We start from the raw sequence: 17,153 nt of genomic DNA, 5'->3' as shown, positions 1-17,153 counted from the left end.
CGTCCTTTCACAACTTTTCTAAAAATGCTACAGCTTTCTTTATCTCATTGACAATTATAAACATACTGATTAAACTCTTCAATAGGTTGTTCTTTCTTTAATATGACATGAATTCATTTCCAAATTGTTGAATTTATTGGCTATCTTTCATAGATTTTATGTTTATCATGTATTTTGGAATTTTGGTTTTCAGGCTTATCGAGTAAAATTTTTCTCTGTATTACAGCTCCAAGTCTGGAACTTTTACAAGTGCTTCCACCAAGTCTCTCCAGCCCCAGTGCAGATCCACGTCTTATACTGGCTTTAGAGAAAGTACTGGAGACAGCACAAATCCAGACGCTGAGCTAACAGTTCAACGGTTCAGACCGGTTCAGGGGCTGACCACAGATTCCATCCCTGTCCTATTTCCTTGTGTCTTCTTCTAGTTTCCGTAAGGATAAGCCTCACGTAAGCCACACCTTGGCGTGAGAGAGCAGCACCCTTTTTTTTTAAGCTCCCCTCTAACACAAAGGAGCCCGACTCCAGCTTGGTTTTAAGCAGTGACTCTGATCCTTGGCTCTTCCTCATGTGAGGTTACTTTTATCTATATTAACAGATAATTAAACAGGCTATAATTCCTGACCTAAATACTTAGCAGGTATGTTCATCCTATTTAAAAAAAAAAAAAGTAACTAAAAATTAAGCAGGATAAAAGAACTGTACAGGCAATATAATTATAATAATATTAAAAAACATATATGACACCAAGTTTGATTCCTGAGATTAGTGATTTCCACTTTCTACATTAAAATTTCCATGCCAAACATGTATTACTTTATAAGCAGATAAAGCAAACTTTAATAAAGTACAGAAAATACATAATTATGATAACACTAAAATCGAATGAACAAAAAAATAGTTGGGGAAAAATCAGAATGAGTGATTTTCCCAAACTCTGAAATAAAAATTTTAGAAATTTTTAGAAAAAAAATTTAAAAGTTTAGTGAAAGACCATGGCATGCAGGTACAGGGTACAGATTCCCAAATGAAGAACTTAGAATTAGAACAAAGCAGGGTATAATGTACAATACCTAACTAAAAGGTCCTCAGTTATACTGAATAATAAAACTTTAAGGTCTACATAAAACAATAGCTAGATTGGTCCCCTATTTGTGTAAGAGGGCTAAAAGATCTACCAATCGCTTTAAATCATCATGGATCACAGACAAGCACATTTTTTCCCATTCTTTCTTTAGCTCTAAAAAGACTGCATTTCCACCATACACTCCACTTTTTAAGCAATAGGTTTGGCCTTTTAGCAGTATTCATACATTCCTATAATCAGGCAGTTCTGACATGTGATTCCTGAGACAAAACCAAAAACCATTATTCTTATTTTGTTAGAATCGCCAATAAAGTTGTTCCAGAAGACACCCCCTACTTACCATGAAAAAATAGCCTAATATCTTTCTCCAAAAAATGAAAAAAAAAAACCATATTGATGCAAATTAAACAGCAGAACATCCAATCAGTGTAGCATAGAAAAACGATAACCAGAAAACCAAAAAACAAAACAAAAAACAAAACAAAACAAAAAAACCACCAAAACCCCAAAGGCTGTTGTGAAAGCCTTGGGCCAGTTTCCTTCCCTACCCAAATGTTAGAATAGTAACAAGATTACTGCAAGAAAGAATTACATATCAAAAAACACCTAAACAGTAGCTGACATATCTCTCTCTCCCTTTTGCCCTTCAATACTTAAATTAACTACAAAGTTTTAAAAATCCAACTTTTTGTAATGCTTCCATTCACTATTAATTTTAAAAAGCACAGCTACCAATTAGTTCACAACTATGCAGTTTTCCAAGGGTAATGGGAAATTCCAAACATGAGGCTTTTTGCTCTAAAGAAGTAATGATTTCCATAAACTTTTCTTCCTACCTCAAACACCTGACTGAATTTTAAATACACCCAGTCTTAAAGGATAAATTTGTATTCATATAGAACAAAATCTGGTAAAGAACTAAAATTTGAGAGACTAAGTCTTGGTTTGAACTATGAGGAAATTTTCTGACTAGAAAAAACTTTGGAAAGATACATAAATCCATACTTTGTCTCTTCCCACCCATTTTCAAATACACAGCAATGGTAGACAAAGTAAAACTTCAAAACCAGAAGTTCTCTAAATCAACATGCATTTTCTCAGTGAAAAAGAAACAAATATTAACAGTGAGTGAGGCTGGAGCTTAGGGCATGGTGAGCTGCTCTACCTTCCAAGGAAAATGGGGATCTGGTGTCTAAGTGGTAAGAGGCACTAAACATACCCATCACGAGGGGGTCCAGAGTCAGACTCACTGCCTTAAACAGGCTGAAGCAGAGGTCATTTTTGTTAAAGGGGAGCTTAAGAAAAACAAAAAGTCAAAGAAATTCCAGAGTCCCAGTAAAAAAATCTGTGTCTTCTCATTCACTGTGAAAATTATTATATTATTTCCATACTTATCAAATACAAAAATTCAAACCAATGATGAAAAGTTTTAAGCATTTCCTCTGGGCATACTACGCTCTAACACAGACAAAAAAACTTTATTCTTAGTTTCAGGTAAAACACATCCTAAAGTAATTTATCTGGCTTCTTGCCGATTAAAAAGACAGTACACCAAGGGGCAGTTTTCCTATTACCAAATCTTCCCAAAATTAAAATTTCCAGGTTCCATTACTAAATATGCTGTTGTATACTATGCAGCATTTATTCTCATTCTCTTTAACTTTTATTTTCTCAAATTTTTTCCCTATTCCTTTAAAATTGGGACAAAATTCACATTTAATGGCCTTCTGGAGTACTTCCTTATTTTACCCTTCCTTGTCACCATTCAATAAACTAAATTACCATTTTAAAAAGTCCATTTTAGAGGCGCCTGGGTGGCTCAGTCGGTTAAGCATCAGATTCTTGATTTCAGCTCAGGTCATGATCTCAGGGTCATGAGATCGAGCCCCACCTTGGCTCTGCACTGGATGTGGAGCCTGCTTAAGATTCTCTCTCTCCCCCTCTGCCCCACCCCTGATCTCTCTAAAACATAAAACAAAACTAAGTTAAATTTGTAAAGTACAATTTGAGAAAAATAAAAAGTCCATCTTGTATCTAATTCATACAATGTTGCTATTTTTATAGTATTTTAGAAATAAATCACTGTACTGAAGTATTTAGTGCTCTGTAACAATCTACTTCATAAATCCACAAAAATCACAAATAAATCTAGGATTTTTTTAACATGTATAGATCTTCACGACCTTAATTTTGTTCAAACTTTAAAAACTGGTTTCTAAAAACTACCAGCGCTATCTTTAGAAGTCTGTCATTCTATCAGTATTCTGAAACTTTTTTGTCTCAGAACTCCTTCTAAACTCTTAAATATTACTGAGGTCTCCAAAAGCTTTTGTTCATGTAGATTATATATTTTAATATCTACCATATTAAAAATTATGACAAACTATGATTTTCTGTTTTAAGAATAATAAATCTATTACGTTAACACAAATTAACATTTTATGAAAAACCATTTTCCAAAAATATAGACAAAAGCTTAACGAGAAGACCATGTTTTACATTTTTGCAAAACTCTTAAAAAATGTCTAGGTTAAAAGAAAACAACTAGAGTCTCATATTTTGCCTCTGCATTCTGTTGGCAGCATGTGGTCTGGAGTGAAGTACAAAATGAATATCCAGTCTTACAAAGATATATGCCTGGAAAAGGGGGGAGTAATGTGACTGCCTTTCAGCATTCTTTGATACTATATACCAAACTTGACAAGTGGCAGTTTCTTATAGGTCAGTTGTAGTGTAAAACCTGAAACCATACTGATAAACTTTCTACACACTTGTGACTGGTCTATCTCAAACTTTGAATGGATCTTTTCACCCCTGCATGATTTTGTAACGTGAATTTATATTTGACAACTACTGGTTCACTGAGTTATCATATAGATCTTCCAAATGTTGGCACATTTCTTTATAATACAGTAACCCCCCAAAATCCCATTTATTAATATCACTCTCCATCTCATCAGAAAAGTATCTTATTAATAAAAGCTATCAAATTCACAGTAGTAGTTTCGAGTTTTCCAAAATTCTAATTTTCACTGGAAAACCCAAATTTTATCATTGGTAGCAAATACTGTCAGGCTTTTTTCCTTTAAGTAACCAGCTCACTTTTTTTTTTTTTTTGGAGAAAATATTTGCTCTTAAATACATGAATCTCTCAATAACCATAGTTTGTCAGTTGTTCTCTCAAGAAAAAACAATCTTTCATGAAAATAGCATATAATTCACCTTGCAACTCCTACAACTGCACAATGAAAAAAAATTTTTTTAAGGCAATCACCTTATTTTGGTATACAGCAGAAATGCTTTGTTAAATCATACTTCCCATTTTATCACAAAGAATATTACAAAGACAAGCAGCAAGAACAGCAAATCAAAAACAGAATGATACCACTTTACACCCATTAGGATATTAGGATGGCTATGATCAAAAAGAAAGACAATTGTAAATGTTGGTAGGAATGTAGAGAAATTGGAACACTCAATGGTGTAGTCCCTTTAAAAAAAGTTTGACAGTCCCTCAAAACATGAACAGTTAGCATACAACCAAGCAATTCCACTCTTTTGTATATACTCAAAAGAAACAAAAACATGTCCACACAAAAACTGTCCACAAATGTTCACAGCAGCATTATTCATAATAGCCAAAACGTAGAAACACTGTCCCTCAACTGGATATATGCTGCAGTCTATTCATTTACCTTACTGTGGAATATTATTCAGCCACAAAAAAGGAATGAAATACTGACACAGGCTACAATACAGATGAACCTTGAAAATATACTAAATGAAAGAAGTCAGATACAAAAATCCACAAAATGTATTATTCCACTGATATGAAATAATAGGCAAATTCAGAATAGGCAAATCCAAAGAGACAAAAAGTAGATTAGTGGTTGCCAGGGGCTAAGAGGAGAGAGGAAATGAAGAGTAGCTGCTGATGGGCATGGGTTTTTTTGTGAAAACACTCTAAAAGATAGTGGTGATGGCTGTACAAGTCTGTGACTACATAAAAACCACTGAATTATATATACTTCAAAGAGTGAATTTTATGGTATGTGAATTATATTTCAGTAAAGCTATTTTTAAAAAAAGGAAATGCAGCACTCAAGGGTCGAGATTTAGTAAAAATAACTATTTTGACTGGTTCATCAAGATCATCCTTAAGTGAAAGTGCATTTTTCTTTAACTGCAAGTACACGATCATGAAGAATACAACAACTAGTAGTATAGTTTGGTGCCACTACTTTCATTTTTGCTAAGACACAAGCCATTTTGTGAAAATGTAAACACAATGAGGGGCACCTGGGTGGCTCAGTCGTTAAACGTCTGCCTTCAGCTCAGGTCATGATCCCAGGGTTCTGGGATTTAGCTCCACATGGGGCTCCCTGCTCCGCGGGAAGCCTGCTTCTCCCTCTCCCACTCCCCGTTTGTGTTCCCTCTCTCACTGTGTCTCTGTCAAATAAATAAATAAAATCTTAAAAAAAAAATGTAAACACAATGAAAAAGGCAAGTAACTTTAGTATTATTAAGAAAAGTAATCTGACATCAAGGACCTCTGAGAGGGTCTCAGGGATCCCCCAGGGGTCCACATGCTTTGATAACGGGTGCTCTAAACCATTGCTTCAGAAGGCTCAAATGCAATTAAAGGCTTGCCAAGTACAGATCTGAGGCTTTAGAACAATTCCAATTTTCTAAGTATAGATGACAAATTTCTCCAAAGAAAAAAGGTAATCTCTATTGTGATAGGAATTATTTCAATAAATCAAATTCAAGTGTCCTAATGTAAGAGTTTGGAATCTTTGACTCAAGTGCAAGGTTATAATAGTAGTAGTCACCACAAGAACCCAAATACAAAGAAGAAGTGTAAAACTAAGGATTTAGTGCACAACAAAACACTCAATAACATGTCATCTAAATGAACATTAAGGTAATGACGATACCATCTCTTTTAAACTGTATTATTTAATTTCTGCCAACACTGAAAGAGCAGACTTCTGAAATTTCTACCCATACTATCAATGACAATATAACTAGCACAGTTAAATTTAATACTCACTACACACTTGGAAGAATAAACTATCACAGATTCAAAGAATTTTAAGTCTGGAAAGTACCCTAGGATATAGTTACCTAGTCCAATAACCCCATTTTATATAATGAGACAACCGAGTTTGCAAGAGAAAACATAATCTGGCCACAGTCACACAGTTAGCTAGTGGGTGAGACAACATAAATGGTCTTGGCTCCCAGTGCCATGTTTTCACCATGCCAACCTGACTCCCCAGACAAATATAATGCAAAAATATTTAATTTAGATCACAAGAAGCACAACCAAGACACCTTACTTGCCAAAGAAAATTTTGTAATGCTTAATAATACCAATCAGATGTGAAAACAGATATAAAATTAAAGAAAAACTACAAACATAATTTATGGCATAATAAGAAATGAATCCTTGACTTCAAAACTTCAAAGAACAATCTGGAAGACACCTTGATGTCTACTTTTCATACAAAGGGAAATGTATCATCACCTTTAAAGATAGATACTGAAAACACCTTAAAGCAAAAAATATCCCTGCATGTCAACAAATCACTTATCTATGGCATGACAAGACTTAAGACTCACCTGCAGGACTGTCAGCATTCTCTCCTGGGTGTAGCTGTATACCAGTAGAATCTATAGAGTTTACTGTAACTGTCTGTAGATTTGGCAACTGACCAGTGCTTAGACTAACTGGAGTTGAAGTCAAGGCTCCACCTGCTGCAACTTGACCAAGCGTGAGTGTCTGAACAGGCGTCAAAGTTATTTGTTGGGCAGCAGTATTCTGTATTTGCAAATTCTGCAAGTTCTGGACCCCTTGTACTTGAAATGTTTGCCAAGTTATCTGTCCAGAAGGGGTCACTGTCTGTGCCTGAATTAAAAAGGTTCCAGGATTCAGCTGCAACTGAAGATTCTGCAAAGCCTGTTGTGATATATTCTGACCACTGGCTTGCACACCATGGATTGTCTGTGGTGTAATGCCTTGCACAATTTGGGCTTGACTGGTTGGCTGCTGAGACTCTGGAAGTTGTAGATGTTGTACAACAGGCTGTGCTGTAGAAACCTGAATATTTTGAGCCTGTGTCTCTTCAGAAATAGGCGACTGGATATAATTTCCCTGAAGATCTGAAGAATGGACTTGCCCACTAGAAGCAGTCAAGCTATTTGTGTTTTGTTGTAATATACCTGTACTATCTATAGTAACAGGCAACTGTGATGAAGATGATGTTGGCACAAATAAATCTGTATCAGTATTAGTTTCATTAATATCAGGAGAAACCCGCTCACCAGTCCTTTCTGAATTGTCTGAACTATCCATAGCTTGTCCTGTGTTTATCAAATGTCCATCGGCATTAATGCCTGCAGTCATTGTCTGAGAACTGCCCGAGAGTCCCAAAGAATCTAGATCGACACTATTGATTGGTACAAAGGTAATATTTCCTGGCAGACCAAGAGGCACATTAGCAACTACTTGGGTTTGGCCAGGAAAAGATGAACCACCAATTGCAACTCCCTGAACCTGGACTTGACCAGTCTGTGGTATGAGATTCTGGATATTAGCAGGAGGTGTTCCAGAGGCAAGCAAGGTTTGATTAGAGCCAGGAATGATCTGAATTTGGCCACTTTCTTGATTTATACCCCCATTATCTGAAGAGCCTGTGAAACCAATCTGAACCTGCTGACCATCTGTTGACTGAATCTGTGGTATTACTTGATACTGAACATTGGACACTGTACCATTTGACGAATCTGATCCTGGTGCAACTGAAAATATTTGTTGATTCTGCAAATTCTGAAGGGGAAGGACATACTGCCCACTCGAAGTAGCAGCACTTGGAATCTGTACTAGATTACCAGCTTCATCTTTTATAGTTGTAGGTGTGGCTGACAGAACCTCCCATCGGTTTGGTGCTCCTCCTAACTGTGCAGAAGCCAAATCACCTGTCTGGATAAAGAAAACAAAAAATGTTATGTGATATATATTTGTGGCATATTTAAACCAGTCCTCAAAAAAAAATCTAAAAACTGACAGAAATTCTACCTGAAATTAAAAGTTCTCTTAATAACACAGCAGACTTCAAATACTGAAGCAGTACTATATAAGCTACAATAATCATTATTTCCAGTTTTGTTAGTTACTGCAAAGATAACCCATGCTATTTGAACAGGAAAAAAATTTCAATCAGAGTAATCTTTGTTTTATGAACTGGTCTTCTAATTCCTCACCTATGATCTCTAACCCATACAGTTAAATCAATAAAAGTATAAGTGGCTAGGAAAGATGATGGACAGCTCAAACCAAAGATCTCAAACACTGAAGAGTTAAAAAAAAAATACATATAACCTACTAAAAATATATATCACTAATTAGGTACATTATATTTGTATACAAAAAACAAACATAACCAGTACAGTGTTATCAAGTCATCTGAGTTAGAAAAGTTAAGATTTGTGTATTATTGCTGTAAACCTTAAGTCAAACTATTAAAGCTACTCTTTTATGGCATGCATTAATGTCCTCCAGAGTAAACTCTTGGCTAAGGCTATTCCATTAGCAAGCCATCAAATTCTTTACTTTTCCCATGAACTACCAAGAAAAAAATAAAAAGAGACCTTAAAAATTTTTAATGAGTTAAGATTATTGCCCTGTGACCACATGGCAAAGTCACTCCATCTGAAAGGTTTTTCTAGACTCTAAAAGCTGGAGGACATAGACGATGGTTTTACCTACTACTATTTATGTTTGCAGTAAGACATATCCATTGTGCATTCTGTAATGTGATAGAATTCTCAGTTATCATCCTCGTATTTTATGGATTAGGCAATAGTGGAAAAATACCAACAAAGGAAAGCAGAAAGCAATAAAATCTTACACATCAATGTCAAAGAATAACATTTTTTAAGGGAATAAAGTAATGTCTCACAATGGAGCCATTTTCTTAATGCCAAGTACTATGATAATGATTTATAAGATTATATCATCTACTCCTTACAACAATCCTGTAAGGTAGGTGTTATCACTATCCTCATTTCACAAATGAAATAATTGAGAAACAAAAATCACACAGGTCTCAAATGGCCAAGACAGGATTTTTAAAACTAGGCCAAGTCTAACTCCAGAAGCCAGACCTTTAATTCTATACTAAGCTTGTCTCCCACTAAGACCAAGGGTAAAGATAGGGGGAATGAGATCCTATATGAATTACTCACCCTCAAAATAAAGCCATTCTTATGCCACTTCCTTCTAGATCTATATGCAATTTCCTGTGACTCTGTGTATCACTAGACAATGAAAACATAAGCCTATCTAGCCCAGCATTCTCAACATAGGACCCACACCTGGGCTTCAAGGGATCTATGAATCCTCTAAATGAACATAGCAACTTTTTGAGAAAGTGCAATTGGGAGACAGAGGGATAATCTAGGGTTTCATCATATTCTCAAAGGAGGTATATGACCACACAAAAAGGTTAAGACATACACTGTTCTCTCAGTATGATCCATTCCACAAAATTTAATACAACCATTATAAAACCAGAAGATTTTAAGAGTTTCTTAAAGAAACTACGTAATTTTCATGCAGATACGTAGTTGAAAAGCATTATTTCAATGGATGAACCACAGTTTAATGATTCAAGAGATTTGAGCATATCTGCCAAGTTGAAATAAGCATATGAGTAAGCTCATGAAATAAACAATCTCTATTTCAAATGGTTCCCAATTTATCCAAGCAGACATACACATACATGCTACTACTATGTGAACAGTGGTGCAAAATGCTTTTTGGGAACACAGAAGATGGGGAAAAAAAAAGATCTCACACAAGAGATATTTAAAGTAATCTTAGAATAAAATTTATGACTTCACCATAGGCAGCTAGGAAAGAGAGACAGAGGCATTCATAAAGGTATAAAAACAACAGCCACAGACAAAAGGAAACTCTAAAGAAATGTGTAGTTTGGAGTTCAAGAGAGGATCCAGAAAAGGCTCATATTCATAGAGAAAAGTAATGGGGAACAAGACTAGACATTTTATCAAGGCCTGTAGTTAATGGCTTTGTAGATCCTGCTAAGGAGTTTGGACTTCATCCTACAGATAGTAAATGAAAGCTATAAAAGGTTTTTAAGCAAGTGAGTGGTGCAATCAGGTCTGTGTTTTATAAAGATAACTAAGGCCCAGTGAAGGAGACTGAAAGAAAGCCGGAAGAGACTAAAGACAGATAAAGTGTGGAACCCAGTACAAATGTATAGTCTTGAACTAAAATAACCATCTTTTAAATACAAACATTTAAACTTATCAAACTTAAATTACTAAAATAAAGACCAGTCATTAAAGTTCCATGTCATTCTTCAACTTCTATATGGTACAGGAATTAGAAGCCTAAGTCATCTTTCCCAATATCAGAGCAATAATTCATGTTTCATTTCAGTCTCTTGGCATTCTAAATAAAGATATTTACATCTATACTTTATAGTGAAATCTACACTAAAATATAATGCCTAACATCCAATCTTAATTTTCCTAAGGTTGTTGTTTACCTCTGGAGAATTGACTGTTGCATTTTTTTTTTTGACCAGCACTAAATTTACAATTATTCAACTTATACCAAAGAATACAGTATCTTGGGTACAGATTATTTTACAATACTGGCATTTTATCCTTTTTCATCCTCAAAAAAAAAGTGAAATTTGTGGCATTTTAAGTATTACTTTTTACAAAATTGTAGTAAGGACAGATTTTCAACCATCAGTGAACAGCTTTTTATTCAAGAAATCCCGTGAAAATAAATACAGCTACTCAAATGACAAATCTGAGTAAGTACTACCCAAGGACCCCTCTCCGGAAGTTAAATAAAAATAAACTGTGGTACCACTTTTCCCAACAATGCAGGCCATTAATTGAAGGGAAATCCCCAAACCTAAGACAGCATGATGTATTTGAACTTTTCTGAATAAACCTAAGGTGAAACGGATATACAAGAAATATTTATGAAGCACAAACCCAGAGGGAGGAAAACCAGCAACAAATAATTTAAGAAGAAAGACAGGCAACAAAGAGGATCTTTTAAATGAAATAAATTTACTGTTTTAAAAAATTTATTAAGTATTAAATGTTTTAATGGAATCAGAGAGAAAACATCGAGTCAGAAAACTATTAGACCTTCATGATTTTTAAGCTACCATTATGCTTGGGGGAGGGGAGTACATTACACTAGAAAGGAAAGAACTCAGAAATGACTTCTAGTCCTAGCTAGAATTGTGGAATTGTGTGTGATTTAGAACAGGACTCAATTTTATGTTGAAAGTGGGAAAATTATTATCTTGCGGGGTCATAAGACCCAAAAGCGTTATGCTTTACGAACTATAAAGCACTATACAATCCTAAGGTAACATTATGATTAGTAAGATTATGAGGACAGAGGATGATCTGAATGCCTAGTACAATTCCTGGCATGAAGATCAGTAAATATTTATTGAATGAATAGTTAAAAGTATTTACTTTAAAATCATCGCAAAGAAAATGATAGAACTGATCAATAAAACTGACCTTGAGATAATTAGTCTTCTATGAAAAACTTTACACACCAATTTTAAACCTATTTATTTCCATAATTCCACAATAAGCCCCCCAAATTCCAAACTACAGAACTTTACTAAGCCCATTCATATGTAAGAGAAATTTTATCAGCAGTACACCACAAAAAAATATGAATTAGAAAATCATCTGAGACCAAAGAACAGTTGTAAAAATGTCTGATGTTAGGCTATTGGAAACACTATAGAAACAAAAGAAGAGAGACATAAAAACACATAACCCAGCAAGAACTAGTATTTGGTTCAGCTAACCCTCAAGAAAAATCTACCAGTGTTTCTCTCAATAATTCTAATATTCTTTTTAGACAACTAACAAGACATCATCTGACATGGAAGTTGGCATTATTGTAAAAAGTTGTAACTGAAGGTACTCTTGAGTCTCCCTCTGTACATAAACACATAATCACAAGGTAAAAAGGACCAAAACCAAGAGTAGCCCTGGGACGTTGCTATAGCAATTCATTACAAGGGCATTCTCCAGTGCAACCAGGCATAAAAATGGAGGGGGGGAGGGGCAGTTGAATGGGGAAAAAAAAAAAAGAGGCTATCTTCTCAGATAATACCTGTGGAAAGGAAAAAAAGAAAAATTCATACCACTTATTGCATAGCATTCAGAAAGGATTAATAACTTCTCAGTTCCCACAAATGGCTTTTTGAAAGCCAGAAACAGGCAAGGGCAGAGTGTTACTGGAAACAAAAACAAGTATGAAGCTAAGGTGGAAACAAACTAAGAACCACTCTTAGGCAAATACTCAAGTTTCTTAAAATCTTCAAGGAACACTGAAGAACTCAAAACCAATTTCAAATAAAAACAATTACCCAGTTAATTGATTACAATTTAAACTAAAGTACAAATGGACTAAGCAAAATTAACCACCCAGAAATTCACATCAATACAGATTGGACAAATTTATATTGCATGAAGGTCTACATCTTATATTTCCTGGTTTATTACTAAAATTAACTATACAACTTCTAATAGTAAAGTAGAAAAAAGAGACCTGCCACCAAACCAACTTTGGGAGTCCATGCTGTGGGACATTATAGGTGAGAATGGTTTATGATTAGACCTATTCAGCACTATACTGGGGATAACCATTCTTGGCCAGGATCCAGAAAGAACCCATACCATAATATAACAAATTCTAAATTCAAAACACCTAAAACAAATCTCCAGGGCAGGTGACTGGCTTTTCAATGCCCTATTAATCTTAAAATACTAAACTAAACCAGCACAAACTTGAATTTTATGTGTATATTTCTATTTGATTTTAAACACAACAATACCATATGCAATGTGGTACCCTAGATTAGATCCTGGAACAGAAAATGGGCATTAGTGGGGAAAAAAAGTGAAATGAGAGTAAAGTCTGTAGTTTAGTTAATACTGTATAACTGTTAGTTTCCTAGTTTTGACAAATGCACTATGGTTATACTAACATTAGGGGAAGCTGGGTGAAGAGCATAAGGTAACTCTCAGTTCTATCTCTGCAACTTTTCTATATATATAAAATTATCACAAAATAAAATTTTTAAAAAAATCACAGCTACAAAAAAGCTCTCTACAGACCTCTGATTCCCAGTAACTGAGTGATTACAGTAAGATTATCTAAGCACATTCTTAAATAGAAAAAAATGCCCATAAAAATCACTTAAATTCTTTCATTTTCTGAGATGTACATGCCTGAAATTCACTTTTAAACTGGAAAACTAATTTTGCCACTTGCTAAGGCAAACATATTCAAGCCAGTCTTACTAATTCTACTCAGTGAAAAATTTTATGCATGCGTACCAAACATACAAAGAAAAAAGTGCTCCTACTGATTCTAGTTCATGTTCATCTGGCGGGAAATGTGATGTCAGTAGAGATTTGGTAGCTGAGAGGAGGAGTTGAAGAGGCATGGAAACAACCTCCCTACAAGTATATGACCACAGCAGGATAAGACCAGAGACAGTGTTCTATTGCCAAGGCTGAGATTCACATCATATACAAGTACATATACATATTTTTCACCCATAACTTCCTCCTTCACTTCTCCCCTCCCCCATCAGTGAGCCACATAAACTAGGTAAGTTGCAGTTACAAGAAGTTTTTCGTTGTAATTGAAAATACTGTAAAAAACAAGAAGAAGCAATATGCTTTGCAATTTTACTTGTGCAGTGGTTTTTTAAGGTTAAACAATTTGTTTTGGCACTGTGGGGCTAGACAGATAATTCATAAAAAGGCTTATCAATCCGTAAGTTTGTTTAGAAGCAACCATGCTTCTCACGAACATAATTTTATGCTTTTACATTTTAATCAGCTTACAAAAGCACAAAACCCAGAATATTTTTGACATTAAAGCTATTCACATCCCTCTACAGTATCATTTGAAGCACTAAAATTACAAATACAATATTTAACAATACAGCTTAACATTAGCTTCACTTTTGGTGTCTAGACATACTAAGAATTTCTTGCAGACTATGCCAAATACCATACTTTTTTGTCTATAGTGACCAATCAAAATACCACTACACAAATCACTTCCTATAAGCCATAAGCCACCTCAAAAGAAACCTAAAACGACTGGGGGAGCTTTTTAGTATTTTAGTAAGTGAATCTACCTACATGTTTAACACAACAGCAACGATTCAAACAGATAAAAATCACAATTAACAGTCTTAAAAATTGTGTCTAGCTAATTTGTATTAAGCTCTCATACAACACACTGACCAGCTCCTCCCCCCGCCCCCAAACTAAAAACACTACAGAAACCCACACCTTATCAGACCAGTAATCGTAATAAAATGAAAATACAGCTTTGCCAACCAAATTCAACTGTAAGTACAGTATACGTTAGCATGCATGTAAATACAATTCCTTACATGTAGTTTTGTTTCTAACGCTGGTATTTCATATTCAATTTCAAAAGCCAAAGTATCATCTAAGTAACTTCGCCAATTTCAACGGCCGCTAATTGAATGTTTCACTTACTCCACTTAATGAAAAATTCCTGCAAATTTAAGTCTGCAAAAACTAAAATTCAACAATTTAGAATGGCCATTAAAAAAGCACTCACAAAGTATTCACTGCTGCATACAAAAGGGTAATTCAAAGAATAAACCTTCATTCCTTTCTTGGTTTCTTTTTAGCAATTTGCGATTTAAATCAGTAAGCTCTAGTAAGTTCCAGCAGAAAAAGCTCCAGGTTCAAAAATACTAGAAACTAAAGACTTAAAGACACTGCCCCTGTAGTTGATACTATCTATGGCCGATAGGCTGTGCTTGAAAATTTTGTAGTGTTCAACGAAGGAGTTTTCAGCACTGATATGAATTGCTCAAACATCCATTTTGGAGTCCTCTACCCCCGCCCTCTCTGACTTCATTTTGTAGTGAATTTGGATCGAGGCGCCGCAGTGACAATTTAGAGAAAGCCTGGGCTGGCCTCTGATCCACACGGGCATGCGAAAGAGCCCGAAAGGGCGCCCCAGCTGCGCGATCCGTCCGTATCGCGGAAGGCGCGGGCGCCGGGGAGGCCTTTCGGGCTGGCGGGCGCGCCGCAGGCCCGGGATGGCGGGCGCAGGGCCTTGGCGGGGGCGGGCCGCGCGCGCGAGACTTACCGCTCCGGCGGCGGCGGCGGGGGCCCCGGCTGCGGCAGCCGCCTCCTCCTCGTCGTCGCCCGGCGATGGCGGCCCTATCTTGCTGCAGGTAGCGGCCAGCAGGGCGAGCGGTGACGGCTGAGTGTCCTACCCCCGATGGGCGGGTTCAGAGAGGGAGACAGGGGGAGGGGGTGGCGGTTAGGGCCGGGCCGCCGCTCGCACAGGAAGTGCGCCTCGGTCCTCGCAGGCTGAGCCCGGGCGAGCGCCAGCCCGCGCTCTCCTCCTCCTCCTCCTCCTCCTCCTCCTCGACTCCGGCTCGCGTCCTCCCGCTCGCACGCACACCGACTCCACCGTCCGCGGGAAGGCGGGCGGCGGGCGGCGCGCCGGGCCTCCACCTTCCGCCCGGAACCCACCCCCGGGAGGGTGCACACGCTCGCACGCTCACACTCTCATACACACACACTCACACACACACTCACAAAAAGGCGGCGGGAGGGGGAGCGCGGGCGGGGTCGGAGCGTTGGCGCCTCGGGCGGGCAGCTCCCGGGGCGGGGGGAGGGGAGGAGAGAGCCGCGGAGGGAGGGGAGAGGCGAGGGGAGGAGAAAGCGGCGCTAGGGGGGAGCCGGGCCGTGGCTCAGCCGCTCCTCACCTGGGCCGCCGCCGCCGCCGCCACCGCGCCGTTTCCGTGCTGCTGCTGCTGCTGCAGATACTCGCCGTGGCCGCCGCCGCTGCCGCCGCCGCCGCCGCCACTGTCCACGTCCAAGGCAGCCATTTCCTCTTGTTTCACGGGCTTTTCGGGAGCTGCAGGCACAGCGCGGGGGGGTGGGGGTGGGGAGGAAGGCGGGTGGAGGAGAGGGAGGGGGCCCGCGGGCCGAGGCGGAATTACTCCGAAAGCCCGGACCGAGTCCCCTTCCCCTCCCCCACCCGCCCCCCGGCGGCGGCGGCGGCGGATCCCTCCTCCCCTCCTGCTGCTGCCCCCGCCCGCCGCTGCCTGTAACCCTCCTCCTCCTCCTCTTTCCCTCCTCCTCCTCCTCCCCGCGCTGCCCCTGCCCCCTCTCCTCTCCTCCCCTTTCCCTTCGCGCCGCTCGCTCTCACTCGCGCTCGCTCCTCTCGCACCGTCAGTCACTCACACACGCCCGCCCGCCGCCCGCGCCCGCACACGGGGGGATGCGCTCCCGGCGGACCGGGCCGCCCGCCCCAGGGCCCGGCAGGGACACGGCGTTGCTGGGGCTTAAGGGGTGGACGGTGGCTGGCCGGGAGGGGAGGGAGGCGGAGGGGAGTGCGGCTTTCTGCCTCTCACAGACACTCGGTCGCACACAGGGGGCCGGGAGCCGGCGGCGGCGGCCCCGGGCTGGCTGTGGTCGGCGGCGGCGGCAGCGGCGGCGGCAGCAAGGCTTGCTCTCTCTCGGCTTTACGTACCGGTCATAGTGTGTTTAGGGCACCTCAGGCGGGGCTCCCCGCCGCCTTACACATGGTGAGGAGCGAAGGCGGCGGCGGCGGGAGAGGATGCGGGAAGCGGCGGCGGACACGGCCGGAGCGGTCCGGGGATTTTTTTTTCCTATTTTGATTGACTGTGCGGGAAACACAAAAGGTGGAGCCTCCAGCCCAAAAGGGGGGAAGAGGGTGACAGCCCGCCCGGAAGTCCCGCCTCTCTTCTCCGCGCTCATTCGCCACCACGCTCTCCGTTGCCAACGCTCATTGGCCCGAATACCCGTCCGTCGCTCGGCCAGCCGGCGCGCTTCCTGTTTGCCCCCGGGTGGAAGGGGAGAGACAATAAGCGGCCGTGGCGGCGTAGGTTCCTGAGAGCGGCTACGGCTCAACTGTTACCCCGCTGTGCCCGCCTCGTTCGCCGGC

General features: G+C 39.4%; 1 protein-coding gene across 3 annotated transcripts in view; it reads right to left on the bottom strand.

Annotated features, from left to right (window-relative positions):
- The window catches only part of SP3 (Sp3 transcription factor), a 54,097-nt gene extending 37,221 nt beyond the window's left edge, over window positions 1–16,876 (bottom strand). Inside the window, exons 1-4 of one of the 3 annotated variants that reach the window (XM_025850150.2) lie at window positions 16,719–16,876; window positions 15,949–16,100; window positions 15,321–15,446; window positions 6,710–8,069 (exon numbers count right to left, since the gene is read on the bottom strand). In XM_025850150.2, coding sequence (XP_025705935.1) covers window positions 6,710–8,069; window positions 15,321–15,446; window positions 15,949–16,100; window positions 16,719–16,725 — 1,645 coding nt within the window. In that variant the 5' untranslated portion in view covers window positions 16,726–16,876. The remainder of the gene's footprint in view (window positions 1–6,709; window positions 8,070–15,320; window positions 15,447–15,948; window positions 16,101–16,718) is intronic. The other 2 variants (XM_073882325.1, XM_073882328.1) reach the window with 2 other exon arrangements.
- Between the last annotated feature and the right edge of the window lie 277 nt (window positions 16,877–17,153).

Source organism: Callorhinus ursinus, unplaced genomic scaffold (assembly GCF_003265705.2).
Source record: "Callorhinus ursinus isolate GAN/ISIS: 27379988/994484 unplaced genomic scaffold, GSC_fseal_2.0 scaffold2, whole genome shotgun sequence".
NCBI classification, from domain to species: Eukaryota; Metazoa; Chordata; class Mammalia; order Carnivora; family Otariidae; genus Callorhinus; species Callorhinus ursinus.
The sequence above is the reverse complement of the archived record's forward strand: the minus strand, read 5'-3'. Positions and strand labels throughout refer to the sequence as shown.